At 39.0% G+C, this 25075-nt stretch overlaps 3 protein-coding genes across 5 annotated transcripts in view; all 3 read left to right on the top strand.

The window, feature by feature from the left end:
* Sytl5 (synaptotagmin like 5) overlaps nt 1-25075 on the top strand; it is a 181826-nt gene that overhangs the window by 39409 nt on the left and 117342 nt on the right. The window lies entirely within an intron of this gene.
* LOC125343180 (huntingtin-interacting protein M) lies at nt 20472-20825 on the top strand. The gene has a single exon (XM_048335446.1). The coding sequence runs from the start codon at nt 20472-20474 to the stop codon at nt 20823-20825; it is 354 nt and encodes a 117-aa protein (XP_048191403.1).
* On the top strand, nt 23266-23589 carry LOC125343179 (histone H2A-Bbd type 1). Its single transcript, XM_048335445.1, has one exon. The coding sequence runs from the start codon at nt 23266-23268 to the stop codon at nt 23587-23589; it is 324 nt and encodes a 107-aa protein (XP_048191402.1).

Below are 25075 nucleotides of genomic sequence, written 5' to 3'. Positions count from 1 at the left end.
TCTTTTTTTTTAAAGTCAGAGACATGACCGTTACTCTGGGAGACTTCTCAAAAGCAAAGCAATGTGACACTAGTGGGAACTCACCATTCCAAACTTGTTACATGGAATACAAGCATCATTGAACTATTTTCTTTCCATTCCTGGATCCAATTAAATATAGAATACTGTGGGAAGGATTAACAGTACAACTAGCTTAGATTTAGTGAGAAAAATGTATCAGATTCAGCAGAAACCAGAACTAACTTTTAAAAGAGAGAGGAAAATTATCCAATCAAAGTTGGGGAGGGATGGGGTTAAGGTACAGGGAGAAAGAGCAGAGCATGTGATGAAACCGAGGAATGAGAGGGCATGTCATGTACATATGATGACACAAAGGAATGAGAGAACATGTCATGTTAGATCAAGTCCAAAAGATTCAGTATGGTGTCTTGGATTCTTTCTTATTGAATTATACTTCATGTACAACAAAGTTAAGGTATATAATTTTATAAGTTTTGTCCATGTATTTACCTAAGAAACAACTGCCACAATCAAGGTAGAGAATTGTTAATGCTGTTCTGAAATCTCTTCTACCCCATCTTTCCCTCCATTTCTAGTTCGAGGACAATAATGATCTGCTTTCTGTGTCTGTAGATTACCTTGCCTTTTCAAGAGGTTACTTTTTTTTTTGCCTGTACTAAGGCTTGAATTCAGGGCCTGAGCACTGTCCCTGGCTTCTTTTTGCTCAAGGCTAACACTCTACCTCTTGAGCCACGGCACTACTTCTGGCTCTTTTCTATATATGTGGTGCTAAGGAATCAAACCCAGGGCTTCATATATGTGAGGCAAGCAACCTACCACCAAGCAAGCCACATTCCCAGCCCTTTTGTAGAATTTTTTTTTATAAATGAGATCATAGAGCATGTACATATTTGTGCCCTGTTTCTTTTATTCAGCAAGATGCTTTGGACATGCATTTACATTATTGCATTTACCAGGAAATTACTTCCTTTTATTGATGGATTGTAATCTCTTGTATGGTGTGCATATTCCACATTTTATTTCTACATTCACCTGTTTATTAATAGTCAATCTGTTTCTACTATTGAGTAATTATAAATACATAAAAATCATATAAATATCTATGTATAATCTTTGTGTGAACATATGTTTTCATTTCTCTTGGAAGAATACTTAAAAGTAGAATAGCTAGGCAGCATAATAAGCATCTACTTTTTAAAGAAACTGCCAAATATTTACAAAGTAGTTACATACCTTAACCATGAGCAACATATAATTTACCAGTTTTTCTAAGTTCTCTTCTAACACATGGTGGCAGTGGTGGTATTTTATTATAGACATCCCAGACAGCATGTACTAGTATGTTATAGTTGTTTTAAAATTAACTTGGGCCAGATGCTGGTAGCTCATGCCTGCAATCCTAGTTACTTAAGAGTTTGAGATCTGAGGATCGCTATTCCAAGCCAGCCTGGGTAGAAAAGTCCATGAGACTTATCTCTGATTAACCACCAGAAAACCAGAAGTGGCACTGTGACTCAAAATAGCAGAGCACTAGCCTTAAGCAAAAAGAGCTCAGGTACAGACCCTGAGTTCAAGCCCCATGACTAACTAGAAAATAAAATTAACTTTGGTTGTTTTATGATTGGTACATATTGCTTGTAACTTTTTATGACATACACTGTCATGTTTTGTTTGATGTATACATTGGATAATGATCAACTCAGGGTGATGAGTGTATCACTTTTAATATTTTATTTCCTTCTGGCATGTAACTTCAAAATCCTGGCTTCTAAATGTTTGGACATATAAAAAGCATTATTTTTAACTACTTACCATACTGTTCCACAGAGCACCAAAACTTATTCTTTTTATTTTTATTTTTTTGCCAGTCCTGGGGCATGGACTCAGGGTCTGAGCACTGTCCCTGGCTTCCTTTTGCTCAAGGCTAGCACTCTGCCACTTGAGCCACAACGCCACTTCTGGCCTTTTCTATATATGTGGTGCTGAGGAATTGAACCTAGGGCTTCATGTATACGAGGCAAGCACTCTTGCCACTAGGCCATATTCCCAGCCCCCAGAACTTATTCTAACTGTAATATTTAAGATTTTCTTTTCTTTAATCCCTAAAGATGTTAGATATCTTTTTATATAGATATTGGTCTTTTGAATACCTATTCCATAAACATCTGTTCAGTTATTTTGCCAGCTTTTTGTTTTCCCAACATTGGGGTATATCTGAGGGTTTCATACTTGCTTGGCTATGTGCTTAAATAGCATTTGACTAATTGAGCCACTCCTCCAGTCCAGAGTTCTGCTGATATTGAGCTCTTGTAGACTTTCCTGCCTTGAGTGGCTTTGAACTATATTCTTCTGATTTCAACCTCTTGAGTAGTGAGAATTACAGGTGTGAGAAATAAGAGCTTAGAGTTTTCTTTTTCCCCCATGTGAAACTTTTCTCCCCAATTGTGAAACTTTCTTTTTTCCCCTTTTTTCCAGTCCTAGGGCTTGAACTCTGCGCCTGGAGGCTGTCCCTGAGCTCCTTTTACTCAAGGCTAACTCTCTATCACAGCACCACTTCCGATTTTCAGTGATTATTGGAGGTCAGAGTCCTACATAGTTTCCTGCATGGGCTGGCTTTGAACCATGATTCTCAGATCCCAGCCTCCTAAGTAGCTAAGATTACAGGTGTGAGCCATTGGCACTTAGTGACTTTTTCTTTTTTTATTCCCTTGTTTTCTCCCACTTTCCCCCCTCCCAACTTCTCCACAAGTTGTAAAGTTCACTTCCAACATAGTGTCTAGTAAGTATCACTGTTGTATAAGTTCACCCATTGTCCCACCATTTCTGTGATTCCCTTTCCTGTCCCCAAATCAGATAAACTTATATACAAGATAAAGAGTACCAAAACAAAAAAAAACAGTGACCACAGGGAATAAAGCTGAGGATAAAACAAAGGAAATGGGAAATAACTGCAAACAGTACACACACACATACACACACACACACACACACACACACACACACACACACACACACACACACACACACACCCCTGTTGTTTCCATACCTTGGAGTTCATTTGGACTAGCATAATTGTATATGTTCATATGAACATAGCTGTTGAGCTATTGTGATCCTCTGCTAGGACTGTCCCAGGCATACACTTCATGCAACCTATGTTACTTTGGGTCTGATTTACTTCATTTAATATGATTTTTATCTAGGTCTTTCCATTTCCTTACGAATGGGGAGATGTCATTCCTTCTGAAGGAAGCGTTGAATTTCATTGTGTATATATACATTTTCTTGATCCATTCATCTATTGAGGGGCATCTGGGTTGATTCCATATCCTAGCTATGGTAAATAATTTCCTGGTAGCTTTAGTATGGCCTTGTTTGGGATCATTTGGGTAAATGCCCAGGAGTGGGATTTCTGGGCCATAGGGGACCTCTATGTTTAGTCTTTTGAGGCCTAAAAGGGAATGCTACTACACTGTTGGTGGGAATGTAAACTCGTTCAACCACTCTGAAAAGCACTAAGGAGGTCCCTCAAAACTTTCCTTTTTTCCATAACAAGATTATCTCCTCTCCACTGAATTACTTTTATTAAAAAAATCATTAGGCTTAAATTTGGGGTCTTTTTTTCTCTCTTTTTGGAGGGCAGGGATAATACCTGGTCTTGAACTGCGGGTCTCACACTTGCTTGACTTGTTTATCTGGCTAGCACTCTACCACTTAAACCATACCTCCAGTTCTGCATTTTACTGCTTATTCTAGAGATAGAGTCTTTTCAACTTTTCTACCCAGTGGGCTTCAAACTGAAATCCTCTAGATCCTAGCCTCTTGAGAAGCTAGAATTATAAATGTGAAACACTAGCACCAGACTTTTTCTAGTCCTTTAGTTCTATCTAATTGATCTCAGTGTGTACACTTTTGATTTCTGTATCTTTGAAATGGGACATAAAAGCAGGTAACACACATCTTCCAACATCTCTTTAAAATCATTTTGTCTATTGCAAGACTTGAATATGTGGTACTAAAAGGGAATCACAGGAAATGAAGAGTGATAGGCAAAAGCCAGATAATATGAGCTCTTTCAAGTCAGGCTATATAGTTTTTATCCTGAAAATAGTGGCAATGTACTGAGAAATTGTTTACAGAGGAGTAGCATGGTTAGTCTGTATCCTGGAAATCACTCTGGGGGATTAATAGTAGATTGGAGACTTTACACTGTTTTTACTCATAACACTTCTAACAACAAATGGTTGTGATTTTCTCATACCAATTTTCCAAGCTTCTAGGCAGCAACTGGGCTTTCTGTAATTCATTTCTGATGTTAAATATCTAGAATTAGCACAGACCCTCTAGGTCATTGGCTCAGTCTCACAAGACTGCAGTCACTTCAGATAAGACTAAGGAACTGAAATTTCAATTTTACATAACTTATTACTTTGAAATGGCTATATATTGGGCTAAACATTGCTAATGTTTCCTGCATTTGGTAGTGTAAAACTTAGAAGAGGGAATGGATTTAAGGAATAATAAGAAAAAACTAGAAAGGATTTCATTACTGAGGGAGGTTAAATTGAGTATTAGGTAAAGAGGAGAAAGAAGTTAAATATCACACACAATTTCTGTATTGTAGTGAATAATTGTATCAGTATTACCAGTAAAGTCCAAACTTAGTCAGGGTAGAGCCTGTTTGTCTTAGTCAGTGTTTTGTTGTCAACCTTAGTCAGTGCCTGGAATGTCTGCAGGTATTAAGTGAATATTGTCACAAGATGAATGGAAACACAATCTGATGCAGGATTAATACATACAATATAACAAAGGGGTAATATGAGAAACAAGCCTTAATGAAAGTAGACCATGTTTGATGTTATTGACAACTTGTTGTGTTTGGGAACTGCTGATGTATTTCTACCTGTATTGCATCATTTAATGTATACAATAGACTACTGAGTTATATATTATATTATTTCCATATTACAGGTGAAAACTGAAAGTCAGAAAAGTTAAAGCAAGTGACGTTCCTGGGTGGAAGTTTGAGGTGAGTTTGGGTTCAGTTGTGGGAGAAACCATTCACTCTAGCTCTAGGAGAAAGTCAATCTAGACTCCAGTTACAGACACTAATTAAAAGATATTTGCTGAAACTTGGACTGGCCTAGTGGTAGAGTGGTAGAGTGCTTGCCTCGCATACATGAAGCCCTGGGTTTGATTCCCTAGCACTACATATATAGAAAAAAGCCAGAAGTGGAGCTGTGGCTTAAGAGCTAGAGTGCTATCCTTGAGCAAAAAGAAGCCAGAGACAGTGCTCAGGCCCTGAGTCTCAAGCACCAGGACTGTCAAAAAAATTAAAAAAAATATTTACTGAAACTCATAAATGGAAGTGTTCACCCAAGATTATAGAATGAAAATAGAGACCTGTGGGAAAGAATCTTGGGGATGACATTGAAATATGAGGGACAGTTAGTTGCAAGAGGAAGCCCAGAAAACAATCATGTCCCCCAGTGCAAGGTAGAACACTGGCTAAGGAAGAATAGGGTGTGGCCCATATTTCACTGGCATAAAAATGATTTCAGAAATAGGAACTAAAGTTGATCCATAGGTTTCATGGACTTGGCAACTAAAAATTACTGGGCCTTTATACAGAAGTACTTTCATGAACAGATGTGGACAGGATCATATTAAAAGATAATGTATCCAATGCCCAACGTATGAAACTGTAACCTCTCTGTACATCAGTTTGATAATAAAAATCTGAGAAAAAAATAAATAAAAAAAGATAAGAAAAAGTGAAAAGAAGATGATTGTAAACAAAAGAGGAGCTACCCAGAGATGTCAATGTTGTTTTAAAAAAGAAAGCACAGGCTGGAGGTATTGCTCAAATGATAGAGCACCAGCTATGGGCAAGCAAGCTGAGTGAGCATGAGGTCCTGAGTTTAAGCCTTGCCACTGGAAAACAAACAAACAAAAAAACCAAAGGAAAATAGGCTAGGTGTGCTAGCATACCCCTGTAATCCCAGGTGCTTAAGAGTTGAACAGGAAGACATAGTTCAAGTCTAGCATAGGCAAATGAAAAATGTTAGCAAGACTCAATCTTAGAAATAATCTGGGCATGGTGCTGCACCCTTGTAATCCCAGCTATATGGGCGATGGAGATGAGACCCTATTCTGAGGCCAGGTAGACAACGGAGCAAGACCCTATTAAAAACAAACTTCAGCAAAAAGGGTTAGGGGCATAGCTCAAGTGGTAGACTTCTTGTCTAGCTGTTTGCACAAAATCCGGAGTTCAAACTCCAATTCTGCCATAAAAAGGAGGAAATTATTTGATCATATTTATGGGCAAAAAAACCACCTGCCTTTCAGGTGGGGAGCATGGAAGGGGCAATGGAAGACCAGAGAACAGGAATGCTGATGATGAGGTTATCAGTGTCATTGCTACCTAAACTGTGGTCAACAAAGCCATTACCAGTCCATGAACTAAAAGTTACTTATCTAAGCTGTGACAGATACTGAAACAGAAATTGAGATTTGCTAAAGCAGAATCATTTGATAACTACTTAATATAAATATTAAAATGCATCTTGTATTCTGTACCTATTTCCTTCATCATAGTTGTTTTTATTTCCTTTTTTGGTGCCAGTTGTGATGTGTGAACTCAGATTTCAGCCTCCTGAGTAGCTGGGGTTACAGGCAGGAGCCATGGGCACACTGCTTCCTTTTGTAAATTGCCTTATGTTAGTTATATCGGGGGAGTTCATTGTTATATCTCTATATGTGTTTATACTGTATTCCAATCAATCTCACACCCTGTCACACTCTCTGCCCCTTCCTCTCAAAATATCATCCACGACAGGTTTCCTTGTTTTGTTTCATAACTACAAATAATCTGTGTCCACTGTATTCACCCTATTTATCCTCCCATGAGCACATTGTTGTTTTTCTAAGGATTCACTTTTATTATATTTTACAAAATGATTGGCCTCTGTTGTTTGGATGCATTTTTAAAGATTTTTTTGTCAAATTGTAGAAGTGTTGCTAGAGCGTAGATGTGAAAGTGAAAATGCATAAAGTACAATGAAATCTAGGTGTGCTATGAGATTATAGTATCTGTGTTTGTGGCAGTGAGATGGGGAAAGGAGAGGGAGATATCAAGCCTTACTGTTGTCTAATGGGCAGAATGACTTTAGCATGTAACTTTGATCTAAGACTAATGGCTAATTAATGAACAGGAATTTGAAAGAACAGCTGTTGTTCTAAAATGAAAAGTTGCATTTTTCAATGCATCTTTAAGATTCAGCATTCTTCAAAGTCTTGCACATCTTAGGGCCTGGTTATATGGATTTATGTATTGCCTGGTTTCATTTCTGTGGTGCTGATTATTAAACCCAGGGCTTTGTGCATGCTAGGCAAGTGATCTGCTACTTCTTCCTTGTCTTGCCTAGTTTAACTCAACTGTACAAAATGGGAGAGAAGATACAAAGATTCTTTCAAAGTGCTACAGACTGATGAACTAGTAATAAAAATGTATTACTAATGTATGAAAATGTACGAGTAACAGGAAAGTGGCAGGAAAACATTTATACTACTGCTAATACAAACACAATGGGTGGCACAGTGACTATGGCAATGCACTAGTTCAGCCTGCCAAAACGGTACCCAAAATACATGGTCAACAAATGTCTGTGACATAAACATACATAGTCAATGTAATTAATGCCCTTAGTATATATTATATGTGGAGAACATGGTTATTGATATCAACTAAATTGGCTATTCATAATTGGCAAGATAGTAAAAGAAAGCCTAAATGTCAAGAAAGTGAAGAAAAATGTCCATAGTTGTTTTTTTTTTTACAAAAGTTGAAGTCACTTGATCCTATACTATTACTTTATATGCTTTTTGCTAAGTTTATTGATACGTAGAAATTTACTTTGACATTTCTTGCAAAAATCTGTAAAAAGCTTGTATAAGTGGTGCTACATTGATCCTTCCTGCTATTCAAGAACTGTCTAAGATGTAAAATCCACTAAAATGCATTGTCTAGTCAGCAAGTACTGTTTTTTTTTGTTTTTTTGTTTTTTTTGTTTTTTGCCAGTCCTGGGCCTTGGATTCAGGGCCTGAGCACTGTCCCTGGCTTCTCTTTGCTAAAGGCTAGCACTCTGCCACTTGAGTCACAGCGCCACTTCTGGACATTTTCTGTATATGTGGTGCTGGGGAATCGAACTGAGTGGCTCTTGCCACTAGGCCATATCCCCAGCCCAGCAAGTACTGTTTTAAAGAGACAAAATAAAAAGTGAATGAAAATCAGAAACGGGGTTGAGAAACACATGGAGGAGAATGATGGAAGGGGTGATACTGAGCATGATGCTTTGTATTTATAAATCGATATGTTCAATTGAAACACCTTTGTACAACTACTTGAAGTTAAAACATTTTTTAAAAAGAAAATCAGAAATGAGGCATTACACATACACATGTACATACTCTTATTTTTACCAACAAGAAAATAACCAAAAGCCACCAACATTTTGTAGGGTACTCCAAACCCTTATCCCTTTACTGTATGAACAATTAAACATAAACTAACAAAATCAATTTTTTCAGGATTCAGAAACGTATTTCAAAAGTCACAGCAACCTGAGAAGCACTTAGTGAAGAAGGAAGTTGTGAAAGTCTGGTAAGAGAAGTTTGTTGTTGTTACTGAGACAGGCTTTCACTATGCTGTTAGCTCAGGCTAGCCCAGAATTCATGAGTCTCCTGCTTCTGCCTTCCTAGTGTTGAGATTGTGTTAGAATTCGAGGCATGCATCACCACATCTGCTAAGAACTGGTGATTTAACTTACAGTTATCACTTTCCCTCCTCATCAGCTCAGTGGTGACCATGAAGGCCACGCCCTTCATACCCGGCATAGCTTATGATATAGACCATACTAATTATCATAGAATTGTGTTTATATCCAGAGACTGTACTAATCAAACACTTATTGTTAGCTTAGCTAAACTAGAAACAAGAAAAATATTGCATGATTTACTTTGTATCTAACATTAGAGACAGAAAAATCCAAGTTCTTGCTCAATCTCAAAAAAATGTATAATCATTTGTTTATCAACATCCTTTCATTGTGAACAATAACTCAGTATTTTTGTACTGGAGCTTGAATTCAGGGTTAGAGTTTTCTCTTAGCTTTTGCATTCAAGGCTTGAGTTCTATGAATTGAGTCACATCTTCATTCCAGCTTTTTGGTTATTAAATGGAGATAAGAGTCTCATGAACTTTTCCTGCCCAAGCTGGGTTCTGTTCATGATCATAATATATCAGCTTCCTGAGTAGCTAGAACTACACTGGTGAGCCGCTGGTGCCTGGTCCTCACTTTATTTTGCTAAAATGAGACCTTGGTAAATAAAAATGCAAAAATAAAATTAGGCCCTGAGCTGTAACACTGACAACAATGAGGGGGGGGGGTTGGGGTATATGTCTGAGGAAGGATTGGGAGTTAGAACCCAAATGAACTTGAACATGATAGTCAGTCAAAAGTTATACCATAATAACTGAGGTTCAGTTTGTGCCACTGGAGAAGCAATAAGTAAGATAGGATGTGTGGGAGGAGGGGCAGGTGGTGAGGGGAAGACTGAGTCATTTTTGTTTTGAACTTGTGTTTGAAATGGCCTACAGCCACCTTATTCTTTGAGAAATGAACCACAGTGCTTCTAGACTCTTTTTCTTTTATATGTATATATATATTTTTTATTATCAAACTGAATTACAGAGAGGTTTGTACTGTTTGTTACCTCCTCCCTCATTCCCCCCCTCCCTTTTTCCCTCCCCCCCATGAGTTGTTCAGTTCATTTACACCAAACAGTTTTGCAAGTATTGCTTTTGTAGTTGTTTGTCTTTTTTTACCCTGTGTCTCTCGATTTTGGTATTCCCTTCCAATTTCCTAGTTCTAATACCAGTATACCCTGTTTCCAATATACTCAGATAAGATACAGAGAAAGTGTAGGTACAACCACAGGATGGTGATACAAGAAGATCATCAATAATAGATACTACAGTTACATATGGCACGTTGAAAGTAGTTACAACTGTGATATAACAATCGTTTCCATAACATGGAGTTCATTTCACTTAGCATTGTCTTATGTGATCTTAAGGGTATAGCTATTGGGCTCCTGTGATCCTCTGCTGTGACTTGCCTAAACCTGTGCTAATTATTCCCTATAAGGGAGACCATACAGTCCATGTTTCTTTGGGTCTGGCTCACTTCACTTAGTGTAACTTTTTCCAGGTCCTTCCATTTCCTTACAAAAGGGGCAATGTCATTATTTCTGATAGAGGCATAAAATTCCATTGTGTATATGTACCACATTTTCCTGATCCATTCGTCTTCTGAGGGGCATCTGGGTTGGTTCCAGATTCTAGCTATGACAAATTGTGCTGCGATGAACATTGTTGTGCTGGTGGCATTACTGTGATTATGTTTGTGGTCTTTTGGATAGATACCCAAAAGTGGGGCTGCTGGGTCATAGGGGAGCTCTATGTTTAGCCTTCTGAGGAATCTCCAAACAGCTTGCCAGAGTGGCTGAACCAGTTTACATTCCCACCAACAATGCAGTAGGGTTCCCTTTTGGCCACATCCCCTCCAACAGTTGTTATTGTTAGTTTTCTTTATATAGGACATTCTTACTGGGGTGAGGTGGAATCTCAATGTTGTTTTGATTTTATGGCCAGTGATGTAGAGCACTTTTTCATATGTCTCTTGGCCATTCTCATTTCCTCATCAGAGAAGTCTAGACTCTTTTTCAACATCAATTTGAGGGAAAAGGGCCACAACTATGATGCCAACAATTAAAACATCTCTGTGAAACACAAATGAGTAGGATTGACTTTTGGTTTTCTAAGGAGATTGTATTTTTTCCTATTATAAGATATTCTGTGCTTCATGAAAACAATAGACAAATGGATAGAGGAAAATATAAATCACTCATAGTCTAGCTACACAGTAATGATAGCTATATCACATTAGAATAGTATTATTAGAGAGGAGCTCAAATATGAGAAGTAATTGCCTAGAATTTCAAGAAAAGGCTTCAAAGAGAAAGTGATGTTGACTTAGGTCTTCCAGACTTTGAGAAAATTTTCTGGCCATACAGGAGGAGAAGCTGGAGGTGCAGGATAAGAAGGAAGGTTACCCATTTTTAAAATTGACATACAAAAATTTTCTTTTCGTTTCGTTTCTTTTCTTTTGTCTCAGTACTGATGCTTTAATGCAGAGCTTGAATGCTCTGCCTTAATTTATTTCACTCAAGGCTAGTGCTAACCAGCAATTGATCCACAACTCCATTTTAGCTTTTTAGTGGTTAATTGGAGTTAAAAATCTCATGGACTTTCCTATGTGGGCTTGCAGGGAAGCTCCTCAGCCTCCTGAATAGCTAGGATCACAGGTGTCAGCTACTAGTACCCAGCATTGTGTCTTATTTTATAACATACTGTTTTAATTTGATATTTTCTGTCTACAAGTTACACAGTGAAATTTTTTACACTTATTTTTTAATTATTATCAAACTTAATTACAGAGAGGTCACAGTTTCATACATTAGGCATTGGATACATTTCTTGTACTGTTTGTTACCTCGTCCCTCATTCCCCCCTTCCCCCCTCCCCCTTTCCCTTCCCCACCAAACAGTTTTGCAAGTATTACTTTTGTAATCGTTAGTCTTTTTTTACCCTGTGTCTCTCGATTTTGGTATTCCCTTCCAATTTCCTAGTTCTAATACCAGTATACCCAGTTTCCAATATACTCAGATAAGATACAGAGATAGTGTACACAGTGAAATTTTTTTGCTTTTTTAATTTAAATTTTATTATAAAGATGATGTACAAAGGGGTTACAGTTACATAACTCATATAGTGAGTACATCTCTTTTTAACAGTGTTACCCCCTCCCTCATCTTCTCCCACTTTTTCCTCTGCTAACACCCATTCCCCTCCCCCAGGTTGTAAACTTCATTTTCAATATAATGTCTAGTGAGTATCACTGTTGAATTGGCTCATCCTTTGTCCCACCATTTCTGTGATTCCTCTTTTTCCCAAGTCAGATAAACTTATATACAAGACAAAATTTTCCAAGTGAAAGAAAGTGTGATGTTGTCCTAACTTGTGAAATGGTAACCCCTCTGTATAACACCCCAATTATAACAATAAAATTATATTTAAAAAAGAATAATTTTTCCAGGATAATCTTTTCTAGAGTAGTGACCAGAGAGTGACTCACTTTGTTAGTGTTTCAGGAAGACACAAGAAAGGTTAAAAGTGACTGATTTTGAGAGTCAAGACACAGGATAGGGAAACAAAGAACTAGGGCCTATGGCTTTTCATAACACTTCCTGATGTAGTTCAATGTTATTTTAATCTTTTTAATATGAAAGTATTCTTAGATTTATCTGCATGCTTGATAAAAATGTAGATTCATAAATTATGTTCAGGAGCTCCAGATGGTAAATGGATATCTGCAGTTTAAACTAATGCTTTTTCTGTTTATGTGGTACTGAGGAATTGAACCAGGGCTTCATGCATGCTAGACAAGCACTCTACCACTAAGCCACCTTCCCAGCCCACAAGTTGTGTTTCTTTTTCAAATTTGTATTATCAAACTGATGTACAGAGAGGTTACAGTTTCATACGTTAGGCATTGGATACATTTCTTGTACTGTTTGTTACATCGTCCCTCACTCCCCCCTCCCGCCTCCCCCTTTCCCTTTCCCCCCATGAGGTGTTCAGTTCACTTACACCAAACAGTTTTGCAAGTATTGCTTTTGTAGTTGTTTGTCTTTTTTTACCCTGTGTCTCTCGATTTTGGTATTCCCTTTCAATTTCCTAGTTCTAATACCAGTATACCTGGTTTCCAATATACTCAGATAAGATACAGAGATAGTGTACACAGTGAAATTTTTATAGTGAAATATATATCTTTCTTTTCGTAGACATCACACTAGATATTTTCTAGGTGATTTTTCCCAGACTATTGTTTTAGAAATGTGAACCTGCCTGTAGTCACCAATTGAAAGTGCTATTTCTGAGGAATGATTTTCTTGGCTTCCCTGCTGATCCAAGCCCCAGAGGTTAGTGGGTGTGATTTACTTAAATAGCCATTTTCCCCTCATCTTTGAAAATTCTTCGTCCCTGACATTTTGTCATTTACTGCAAAGACCAAGTCTTTGTAAATCAAAAATTAGGCTTAGAATTCCCTAGGGCATACAAAGGTAGCTGCAAATATTGTTTGAACATAAATTGAATTTGAAGAAATTACCTGCCAAACTGTGAGACCCCGGAGATGGCTGCTCTTGTAGGTTAAGAAAAGATGGAAGAAATCTTGTATAGAGTTCTGTCAGACTATTTAGCAGTCTTCATTGGAAAATTCTATTCATGGTTAGATGTGATTAATTTTCTGTTCAGTGATTTTGATATTTTGCATGTACTATAGGTAAAACATCCCAGATAATCTATGTTTTCTGAGTTTAGTGTTACAGTAAGGAGGATTTTAGATGTGACAATAGCTACTTTGTGTTTCGCTTTCAGGCTGAAGGTCTGGAGGGATATCTCACTCTTCAAGCTCAGTTTTCATGAAATGCTCTTTTCAAAATGGAGTAATATTTTAGCGATGGTAAGCTGTGCTGCGATGAATATAGTTGTGCTGGTGGCTTTCGTGTGGTCTAGCTTGTATTCTTTTGGGTACATGCCCAGAAGTGGGGCTGCGGGGTCATAGGGGAGTTCTATGTTTAGCCTTTTGAGGAACCTCCACACTGCTTTCCAGAGCAGTTGAACAAGTTTACACTCCCACCAACAGTGTAGTAGGATTCCCTTTTGGCCACATGCCCACCAGCATCTGCTGATATTAGTTTTCTTGATAATGGACATTCTTACTAGGGTGAGGTAGAATCTCAGTGTTGTTTTGATTTGCATTTCTTTTATGGCAAATGATGTGCCTGTTGGTCATTCTTGTTTCCTCTTCAGAGAAGTTTCTCTTTAGGTCTTTAGCCCACTTAGTAAGGGGAAAGTTGTTTCTTTGAGGATTTGTCTTGGGGGAACTTGATTTTTTGAATGTTACGTATATTTTAGATATGAAGCCCTTGTCTTATATGGCCAGTGAAGATTTTCTTCCAATCTGTGGGCTTTCTTTTTATCTTGCAAGCTATGTCACTTTTTTTCTTTATTTTTTTTAATTTTTTTATTTTTTTGCCAGTCCTGGGCCTTGAACTCAGGGCCTGAGCACTGTCCCTGTCTTCTTTTAGCTCAAGGCTAGCACTCTGCCACTTGAGCCACAGCGCCACTTCTGGCCGTTTTCTGTATATGTGGTGCTGGGGAATCCAACCCAGGGCCTCATGTATACAAGGCAAGCACTCTTGCTACTAGGCCATATCCCCAGTCCCTTTTTTTTCTTTATTGTCAAAGTGAAAAACAGAGGGGTTAAGCTGTGTAACTTTGACAATAAATAAATAAATTTAAAATGGTGTAATGATGCCCCCCTGTCTCTTTTTGAATTCTGGGCCTAGCGCTTGCTTGATTTGTTTGTTCAGCTGGGGTTCTGCTTTTTGAGCAACACTTCTAGTCTAGTTTTTGCTGATTATTTTGGAGTCTGGTGGCCTTTTCTATTTAGACTAACTTCAAACTATGCATAGTGAAGGACAGTCAAACGAGTGTGTTTTATATGGTTCTATTCATTTCAAATGTCTATAATAGGCAAGTAGAGACAGGAGCTTACTGATTACTGTGATAGAAGTGTGATGGCATATGAGTACAGTGATTTTTTAAAATTTAATTGTAAAATTGCTGTTCAGAGGGACTACAGTTACAGAAGTCAGATAGTGAGTACATTTCTTTTTGAACAGTGTCACTTCTTCCATTTTCTCCAAGTTTTTCCCCTCCTGACCCCTCTCCCCCACAAGTTGTATAGTTCATTTTCAGTGAAGTGTCTAATGAGTATCACTGCTTAATTCCTTTACCCTTGTAGCAATGTTTCATTCCCATAGCAACCTGTGATGGGTACATATATCTGAATATGTTGAATTCATCCAATTATAGTTAAAATAGTTAATAAATGAATTATATGAGATATGAGTTATGTTTCAGAAAATTCCTGATAAAAACAAAAACATTAACTATTTGTATGCCATATTTGTATTTAACATTTACATATCATTTCTGTGGGTTGGCAATGTGGACTGGACTCATTTTGATTATGGATTTTGTTCTAGTTGGGATTCTTTGTATACTACTGTCTACCTGGATTCCCCTATCTAAGACCCTAGAAATGAGAGCTGGCTTAATTTGGCATAGTTATATATGATCTCTTGTGATGGCTATTTTGTGGTATTGAATTAATTAAGGAATGCCTAGACAACTAATAAGTCATAATTCCTCGGTTCTGTGAGGTTATTTCTTTAAAAGAATGGAGTATAAATACATATTCAGAGTGCAGAAGATTTTCCCTCCATATAGATAGGCATTATTCTAGTAGGCTATGGACACAGAAAGAGGAAAGCAGAGAAAACTTGTTTTCTCTATCTTCTGGAGTCAGAACACACACCTCTTCATGCCCAAGACACCAGAACACTAAGACTTCCAGTCTTGGAACTCCAGAACTTATAGTAGTAATCCTTAAAACTCTTGGACCTTTAGCCTCAGACTGAGAGTTTATACCATTAGTTTTCCTGGGTTGGGGGCTTTTAGACTTGAGCTCAGCTATACCACCAACATCTTGGAATCTCTATGCAAATGATATATAAAGACATGTCATGAGACTTCTCAGTCTCCTCTCCACATATATGTGTGCATGTATTACTATGTGTCTATAATTATACACACGTGTCACATATGTACATATGCACATATATACATGTATTATCATATATATATACATAATTCAGTCATGGAAGGAATAAAGGATGCACACACACTCACACATACACATAAGCACTTGGTTCTTTTCTGGGGAATGCTTGTTTACATGACAGACTATAAAACCACAAAATCTCATGAGGAACAGGCCTGTTTACTGCACCACCCTTCTGTTCTCATTTTATTCCCCCAAGTAACTAGTGAGGCAAGCAAATATTTAAGAGATAAGTACAGGGGCTGGGGATATGGCCTAGTGGCAAGAGTGCTTGCCCCGTATACATGAGGCCCTGGGTTCAATTCCCCAGCACCACATATATAGAAAATGGCCAGAAGTGGCACTGTGACTCAAGTGGCAGAGTGCTAGCCTAGAGTAAAAAGAAGCCAGGGACAGTGCTCAGGCCCTGAGTCCAAGCCCCAGGACTGGCCAAAAAAAAAAAAAAAGAGAGAGAGAGAGAGATAAGTACATAGGCACCGTATCTTTGTGGAAGGAGCTGCAAAATTACCTTTTCTAAAGTCTGAATACAGAGTAGTTATAGAGGTTGGGATAATTGTGAGCCTTTCTATAATCTACCATACAATATTGCAACCATTCATTCTGTATCTGTAACTTCTTACGGCCTTTTTCTATTTTAATATTAGTTAATAAAATTATAAAGTTATATTTGCATTCATTTAGATTTGAGAATATATTTAAATGCAGAGAAACCTATTAAAGTCAAGATTCTCCATTACTTGTGGTAAATATAAAGTCATCTTAAAGTCATAGTCTTTTTTGCTATACTTTCACTTAAATAACCCAAGTATCTTAAAAAGTCAGGGTTTTTCTCATGCTATCTTTAGGGAATTTTTCCTTACTATTTGTTTCCCTGGCTCAATCTTGATTCTTTAGTCATTTCTAGGTTTAATGTCGCTTTCTCAAAGGCTATTCCTTGTTTATTTCATGTAAATTACACACTTTTACTTTATCTTTATAAGTTAGTATTTAAAATGTAGATAAGTAGTTCATCAGAACTGAATGATGCCAAAAAGTATTTGGCCAAGAATACTGCTATTCTATTATAGCAAATACAGCCACATACCTTACAATAAAGAATTACCCATTCTAAAATGTCCATAATGCTGAGGTTGACAAACTGTGCCTTAGATCACACACAGCAACTTAAAGTAAATGTTTATTTGGATATCTGTTTAACACATAGCTTTCCTACTAGATTGGATCACCCCTAAGGATAAAAAAAATGCCTGTTTAGTTTAACATTTAATATGTTGCGTCTAGCTCAATGCCTGATGCCAATAAGTATGTGTTTCATAAAGTATGGAATAATGAGTAGCAGGTAAGAAGAAAGGGAAAACTTTTGTAAAGAGGCGATAAAAGCATTTCTTGGTGTGCAGGATATTGCCAGTGTCCTGCCTGTATATCGATACCTATACCACTTAAGTATATATTTTTCTTACCATCAAATGTTGGAGCCTGTATTTCTTTGTGTGATGTCTTTTGTTAGCAAACCAGAGCTCACTCTGCCCAAGAATATGACAGTCGAAAGTGATAGGGGGCATTATTGGTCTCTGGGCAGTATGTTTTCTAGTAGTACTTAGTTTTTCATAATGACCACTTTGAATCAAAACATCAGAGTAATTACAAACCAGGCACATTGAAGAGATTTAGTATGTTTTTCTCAACAGAGACAAGAAATACAGATGGGATTTTTAATTAGGAATTTGTACATTAGCCTCTTCTCTAATGGCATAAACTCCTGTCTTATGTGGAAGACTTCTAAGTTTTGGAGATTGTTATATCAGCATCAGTAATGCCTGTATAGACTGAAAATGGCCAAAAATGAAAAAAATACAGCTCTAGAACTTCCAAAATTTGACGGGAAGAAAGGCCAATAAGACTATTTAAAATAAAAGACAAATGACTCTCTGGGTAAATCCTAAAGTACCAAGGACAGAACTATATGGCTCCAGGAAAAATCATAGGGTCCGTTTTAGTAGAGAAGAGTCTCACGTAATTAATGGAGTTTTGAATAGTTGCATTTTGAAAGTGCTTGGAAGAATATCTTTTGTGCTAGTTCTGGGACTTGAACTCAGGTCCTTGGCACTGTCCCTGACCTTATGTGATCAAGACTAATGCTCTGCTACTTGAGCCACAGCTCCACTTCCTTGAAATTGTGTAGACTGGAGATTCCTTTCTTTTATTTTTTTTCCTTTTGTAATAGGAATGTTATTTTCAGTAAATTAACTAAGCCATAAAACAAAAAAAGCAGAAACACAATACTAGCCAAGAAGAAAATTAAACTGAAGAAAAAGGCTAAATAATATTATCTTGGGACCTTGACATAACCTAGGAGAATCAAGAATGATATATCTGGCCTAAAACTGAGCAAAGAGCATGCTTCTTTATTAACAATATCTATGTGAGTTTGATAATATATTGAGTATCTCTGTTTTAATTCCAAAACAGTTAAGAATATTTTTTCTTTTTTTTCTTTTTGTTAGGTTTAAACTCAGGTTTAAACTAAGGTTTAAACTCAGAACCTCACATTGCTAGGCTTGTTGGTAGTTGGTACTCTACCACTTGAGCCACACTTATAGACACTTGATTTTTTAAAAGAAATTTGTTGTAAATATGATATACAGAGTAGTTATAGTTACATAAGTCAAGTATTGAGTGATTTCCTTTTGAACAGTATCACAAGCTCCCTCCTTTTCTTCCAGTTTTTTTCCTCCCCACCCCTGCCCCCACAAGTTGTATAGTTCATTTTCAACATAGTGTCTAGTGAGTACTACTGCTGAACAAGTTCACCCTTTGTCTCACCATTTCTGGGCTTCCTCTTCCCTTCCTCAAGTCAGATAAACTTACATACAAGAAAAAATGTACAGAAATTGAAAGCAGTGACAAAAGGGGAAAAAATAGAAAATAAACCCACAAAAACTTGTTTCCATTTCTGAGTTCATTTCAATAAGCATCATTTTATATGATCATATGCATATAGCTATTAAGCCATGGTAATCCTCTCCTAAGAATATCTTTGAAAAAAAATTATATGAAGTGAAGTAAGACAGACCCAAAGAAACATAGGTTGCATGTTTTCCCTCACTTGTAATAATTAGAATGTGCCTATAAATCTATAAGCAAGCCCAACGGACAGTAAGACACAAAAAATTACAATTGTATGTGATACATTAAACATTTTTAAATTCTAAACATTCACACAGTGAGACCAAAGGAGAATATTCCTTTAATTTCTTTTTTTTAGCCAGATCTAGGGCTTGAATTCAGGGCCCTGGGCACTGTCCCTAAACTTAAGCCAGAGCTCCACTTCCAGCTTTTTGGTGGTTAATTGGAGATAACAGTCTCATGGGTTTTCCTGCCGGGGGTGGCTTTGAGCTGTGTTCCTCAAATCTCAACCTTCTGAGTAGCTAGGATTACAGGCTTGAGCCACCTGTATACAGCTTTTGCTGGTTTTTTTTTTTTTTTTGGCCAGTCGTGGGCCTTGGACTCAGGGCCTGAGCACTGTCCCTGGCTTCTTCCCGCTCAAGGCTAGCACTCTGCCACTTGAGCCACAGCGCCGCTTCTGGCCGTTTTCTGTATATGTGGTGCTGGGGAATCGAACCTAGGGCCTCGTGTATCCGAGGCAGGCACTCTTGCCACTAGGCTATATCCCCAGCCTTTTGCTGGTTATTTTTGAGATAGGTTCTCATGTTTCTTCTATTCTCAGCTACCTGAGTAGCTGGGATTACAGGCAGACAGTATAAAATCCTCGCACTCATGCAGATACTAGATAAACATGTGTTAAATGAGAAGGATGTTATCGCTTACTTTTTGTAGATCCAAGATTATCAGCTGTATTTGACAGTCTGTTGGCTCGTTGGTATAAACCTTGTTACTCAGGAGACTGAGATCTGAAGACTGCACTTCAAAGTCATCCTAGAGAGAGAAATCTGAGTCTCTTTTCTCCAATTAACTAGAAAACACCATAAGTGGAGCTATGGCTCAAGTTGTAGAGTGCAAGATTTGAGCAGCGAAAGATAAAGGACAGTGCCCAGGTCCTGAGTTTAAGCTCCAGTACACACACACACACACACACACACACACACACACACGCACGCACACATGCACGTGCACACACACACAAAAATCAGGTATATTTAAATAGTAAAATGAAAGTAAAATTGGTTTCAATATGATTAAAGGAGTAATCAAACCTCTACTGTTCCCAGTCAGTGACCTGTAACTAACAAAATGATGTGAAGGACTTCAAAAGAGCACAAGGCTAAATAACATGTAGATATTAAAATTACGGCATTTTCCATTGGAGTATTTCGTTTTACAATGTTAATTCAAGTATAAAGGTAAAGTTTTTTCCAAAATCAGGATCCTGTTACCAGGTTGCCATGGCAGAGATTGTTAGCTGAGGCCTAACTACAGCCTCATGGACACCAGTGACAACATAATGTGTAGGATGTCACAAAAGCAGCTGGTTGGGCCTGAGTGCTGCCAACTTCAGATAACCAGTCCAGCTGTCAAATCAGGCAAAGCAGACCAGAGTAAAACCCAGCAGCTGTCATGTCGGAGAACAAGAGCCAAGAGAATTCTCCCAAAGATGGAAATCTCCCTCAAGAGTCATCTTCAAGGTCTGATATTCAGTTACCTGTGAACTACATCTATAACCTTCTTCAGGAGGAGCAATACATGCCGTGCATTGGTTCCACCACCTCCGATTTCCTTCTTGCCATGCTTGACTATGTTACTGACTACATCCTGGAACTAGTAGGCTCAGAGGCCAGCAATAGCATTAGAATGGACATGAATGTGCAGAATGGCGGGGGAGATGGTGACAACAATGAACGCCCTGATATCTTCAAAGATACATCGTTCTCTTTGTTTGACAACATGACTGGACCCAGAAGAAGTGGCTGAAAGTCTGGGCTATAGGAGCCTGGTGGCAAGCCACATGGACTCAGCTAAAGATACAATGTCTTATAGCAAAGGAGGCCCTATGCTTGTCATCAACAAATGATATTAAACTGCTTGAAAGAATGTCAGTCGTTTTGACTCTCACTTTGACATTTTGAATTGGAAGGGTCTTTGAGGTAACTGGAAGGAGGGTTGAAAGTGAAGAAGCTGTGGCTAGCATGGTGCTTTTTAATCGGTGATTTCACTGCTGCAGTTCCCATTGGGAAGAACTAGGGCAGTGGCCCTAGTGGGAGGAGGTGGCTGGGGAAAGAGGACAAAAAAGATGTCCTCATGGGCTCTGGAAAAGGGATACCTTGGGATGTGGCTGGAGAAGAAGACAGAACATGTGTCACCCCTGGAGGGGCTCTGGGAAAAGGATTCCTTGGGATGTGGCTGGGGAAGAAGATAGAAAATGTGTCACCTCAAACAAGTACAAAAGCAATACTTGCAAAACTGTTTGGTGTAAGTGAACTGAACACCTCAGGGGGGAAAGGGAAAGGGGGAGGGGGAGGGGGGTAAGAGGGACAAGGTAACATATAGTACAAGAAATGTATCCTATGCCTAACGTATGAAACTGTAACCTCTCTGTACATCAGTTTGATAATAAAAATTTGAAAAAAAAAGTTAAAAAAAAGAAAAGAAAAGAAAATGTGTCACCTTTAGATGGGCCCTGGGAAAGGGATACCTTGGGAAGTGGCTGGGGAAGAAGAGAGAAAATGTGTCACCTTTGGATGGGCCCTGGGAAAGGGATACCTTGGGAAGTGGTTGGGGAAAAAGACAGAAAATGTGTCCTTATGCACTCTGGGAAAGGGATACATTGGGACGTGGCTGGAGAAGAAGACAGAAAATGTGTTACCCCTGGAGGGGCTCTGGGAAAAGGATACCTTGGGAAGTGGCTGGGGAAGAAGAAAACATCACCTCTGGGAAAAGTAGACCTTGGGAAGTGGCTGGGGGTAGAAAGCAGAAAAAGTGACCTTGATAGAAAGTTGACTCCCTGAATTTAATGTCAGTTTATAAACACAAACAGGGTATTGGAGAAAAGGGGGGAAGGTTTGTTTTTCTAGGCTAAATGAGAACTACACACTGTTATCTTAGGAGTGTATTCTTAAGCTGGGCACAGTGGTTTACACCTGTAGCTACTCAGGAGGCAGAGATATGGGGACAGCAGTTCAAAGTCAGTCTGGGCTTGAAAAGTTCAAAGCCAGCTGGGCTCTACCACTTTTTGCTCAAGGCTAATGCTCTACCACTCTACCACTCTACCACCTCAGTGCCACTTCTAGCTTTTTTTGGTGATAAATTCAAGATAAGAATCTCACAGGCTTTCCTACCTGGGTTCTCATAATCCTCAGCTCTCAGCCTCCTGAGTAGCTAGGATCACAGGTATGAGCCATCAGCTCCCATCTGTCCCTTAGCTTTTCCACACAGGGCTAGTGCTCTACCACTCGAGCCACAGTCCACTTCTGGCTTTTTGGTGGTTAATTGGAGATTAGAGGCTCTGGGAATTGTCTGTCCAGGATGGCTTCAGACTGAGATCCTCAGATCTCAGCCTCCTGAGTAGCTAGAATTATAGACATGAGCCATCAGCTCCTGGCTTACATATAAAACTTTGTAACTAAAAATGTCTTTGTTAATGATTAAGCCAATACTACAATTATAAACCAATTTCAATGTCTGTTCCTGTTATAAGTTCATGGGCTTTGGGAAAGGCAGGCCTTGGGAGTAAGTCCACAAAGTTGGCTGAAGGCCTTTTAGGTACATTGAATTCCCAGCATGTTACTGGTAACTGTGAAGGACCTAACAACCATGACTGTGGTGAGCAAAGCCGTATTCATGGTAGAGGAGAATTTGGAGTAAGGGAGGTCTTAGGTCAGAAAATGATGGCAACGAGTGTGAGGGAGAGTGTAGTACACTATGTGCACCTTCAGTTTAACATGATAGGAATTGATTGAGAAATAATGGTGAAACCATAACGAAACAAAATAGGAATTATGGTCACTTTGACAAAGTACATGTCTCTTAGAGGGCAACAGTTTGCAAAGAACTGTGAAAGAGTCCAAAGAAGACATATAGTTAAAATAATGGTATCTAGAATAGTATGTTAGTGACAAGGTTATGTTTTAATCGAAACACAAACTTTTGCTAGAATGTTTAAGTATTTTAGAAATTGAATTTCCTCAGCAAAAGAGGATCACGTCAATAGCATGATCAGCCTCCTATCATGGCCATTTCTATACTGAAGCTTGATCAGTAGCTCAGTGGTCCCCAATGACATCACAATATGTAGGTTGTCACAAAGAAGGTGCCTGGGTAAAATGTGGGGCTGCGGGTATAAATGCTGGTACTTTGAGAGGCCCTGGCCAGAAGCAAAATCAAGCCGAGCTAACCAGAAGACTTAGTTATCAACATGGCAAGGAAGAAACAAAGCGTGAAAGTCCTCAAGTCTAAGAAACACCATGTATCCCGCTCTGCAAGAGCAGATCTCCAGTTTCCTGTTAGCCGCATGGACCGGTTCCTGCGTAAGGGTAACTATGCCCAGCGTCTGACCTCCTCAACACCGGTATTCTTGGCTGGCGTCCTCGAGTATCTGGTGTCCAACATCCTAGACCTGGCTGGCAAAGAAGCTCACAACAACGGCAAGAAACGCATTGGCCCAGAGCATGTCACGAAGGTTATGCGAAGAAAGAAACAACTACGAGTCTTCCTTCGTAATAACAAGTCTAAATGTTGAGATGCCTAAACCATCGCTAGGACTTCAACAACCTCATCAGTCTTGTGAAAAGCCCATGGAGGGGGAGCCCACCATTGACGCTTAATAAAGTGCTTAAATCAATGCCAGTGCTTCTGAATCCTGTTTGTTTTGAGTGAGGGGTCCATAGATATCTGGGAGAGCTAGACATCTGGGGGAGCTACCCTATAGAGGGTTGAGGGGTGGAAGCTGTGGTCAGCAAGGAGTATTTGAATTAGTGATTTCAAATGAGCAGTTTTCATGGGGGATTGCATGGGCAGTGGTCCAAGTGGGCGGAGGTGGCTGAGGAAGAAAACAGAAAAGGTGCTCTGGGCTTTGAGGAAGGGCTCAGGAAGCCAGGAACGTGGCTGGAGAACTCCTGGGCATGTTGGTAACTAGGGAAGTGCCAAAAAAAAGGGTGGAGGAGACTTTATTGAAGACAGAAATGGGAGTGTGGGAGAAGGTGGCACGCTGTGGACATGAATTTAAGGGGGCATTCACATGAAGACTCCAGAGTGATGGTGATTCTTATAAGCACTCTGCATGCTCGTTTAGCATTCACAGCAGGTATCCTTGCCTGTAAGGGTTCTGTAAGAGGTCCTCAAGGGCCTCTTCCTGCTATCTGCTGGCCTTCCACGGAAGCTCAGAGGCTGCCCAATAAGCTTCAACAGACTCAGAAGACCTAACCCATGCACTATTTTCTGTTCACATGATCTTGGACATTTCATTTGTTTCCCCTCAGCTGAAGGGGAGTCCCTGTATGTCAATGTAATGTACTCTCAAATATAAGTCTACTTGTGCTTCTACACTGTTACTTCACACAGCACCTTGCATTTGCCTCCTTCCCTTTTCCCACATGTTCAGGTGTGCTTCCCCATGCTTCAGCCAGGGCTGGCACCCACAGGATTGCTGTCATCACAGAGGCTATGACATAGCCTATGACGTCCCTGTAGGGAAGAAGACTGCCACGCAGAGGGAGCAGTACACACCAGATAGGGTGGGTGGACTCTAATCTCTATTCCTTCCACCTGGTGACTCACCTACTCTCCTTCCTCTATGTAAGCAGAAGAACCTGGCTGGCCTTTAACTAATCACAGGTGTGTTCTCAGAATGGAAGGAATAGGGTGAGAATTGTGTTTGTAGCTCTTTGGAAGCTGTGCCTGTAGAAATTCAAACCTCTTGCCATATAATGCCCACTGACACTTATATTTGTAGAAACCTTATAATACTTTCTACCCCACAAATTTGGGCTCCTTGTAGAGCTATCAAACAGATCTTAATCAAGATCACTACTTCCCAGTGTTCAAGGTTTGTCTTTTACTATTCAATGTCCTTCAGTGAAACAACAGTGCCTCTACGTTGGGTAATGCCAGGGAGTTATTGAGAGAATTATACTCTCATGTGCTGGTTAAATAACTGATGTTTCAAAGATGCTTATTTGGCTTATGGCTGTGACTTATTGTAGTTTAAAACATAGCCTCCTGGGTAC

This window comes from Perognathus longimembris, chromosome 28 (assembly GCF_023159225.1).
Source record: "Perognathus longimembris pacificus isolate PPM17 chromosome 28, ASM2315922v1, whole genome shotgun sequence".
Taxonomy (NCBI): domain Eukaryota; kingdom Metazoa; phylum Chordata; class Mammalia; order Rodentia; family Heteromyidae; genus Perognathus; species Perognathus longimembris.
This window is presented reverse-complemented; position numbering and strand designations above follow the sequence as displayed.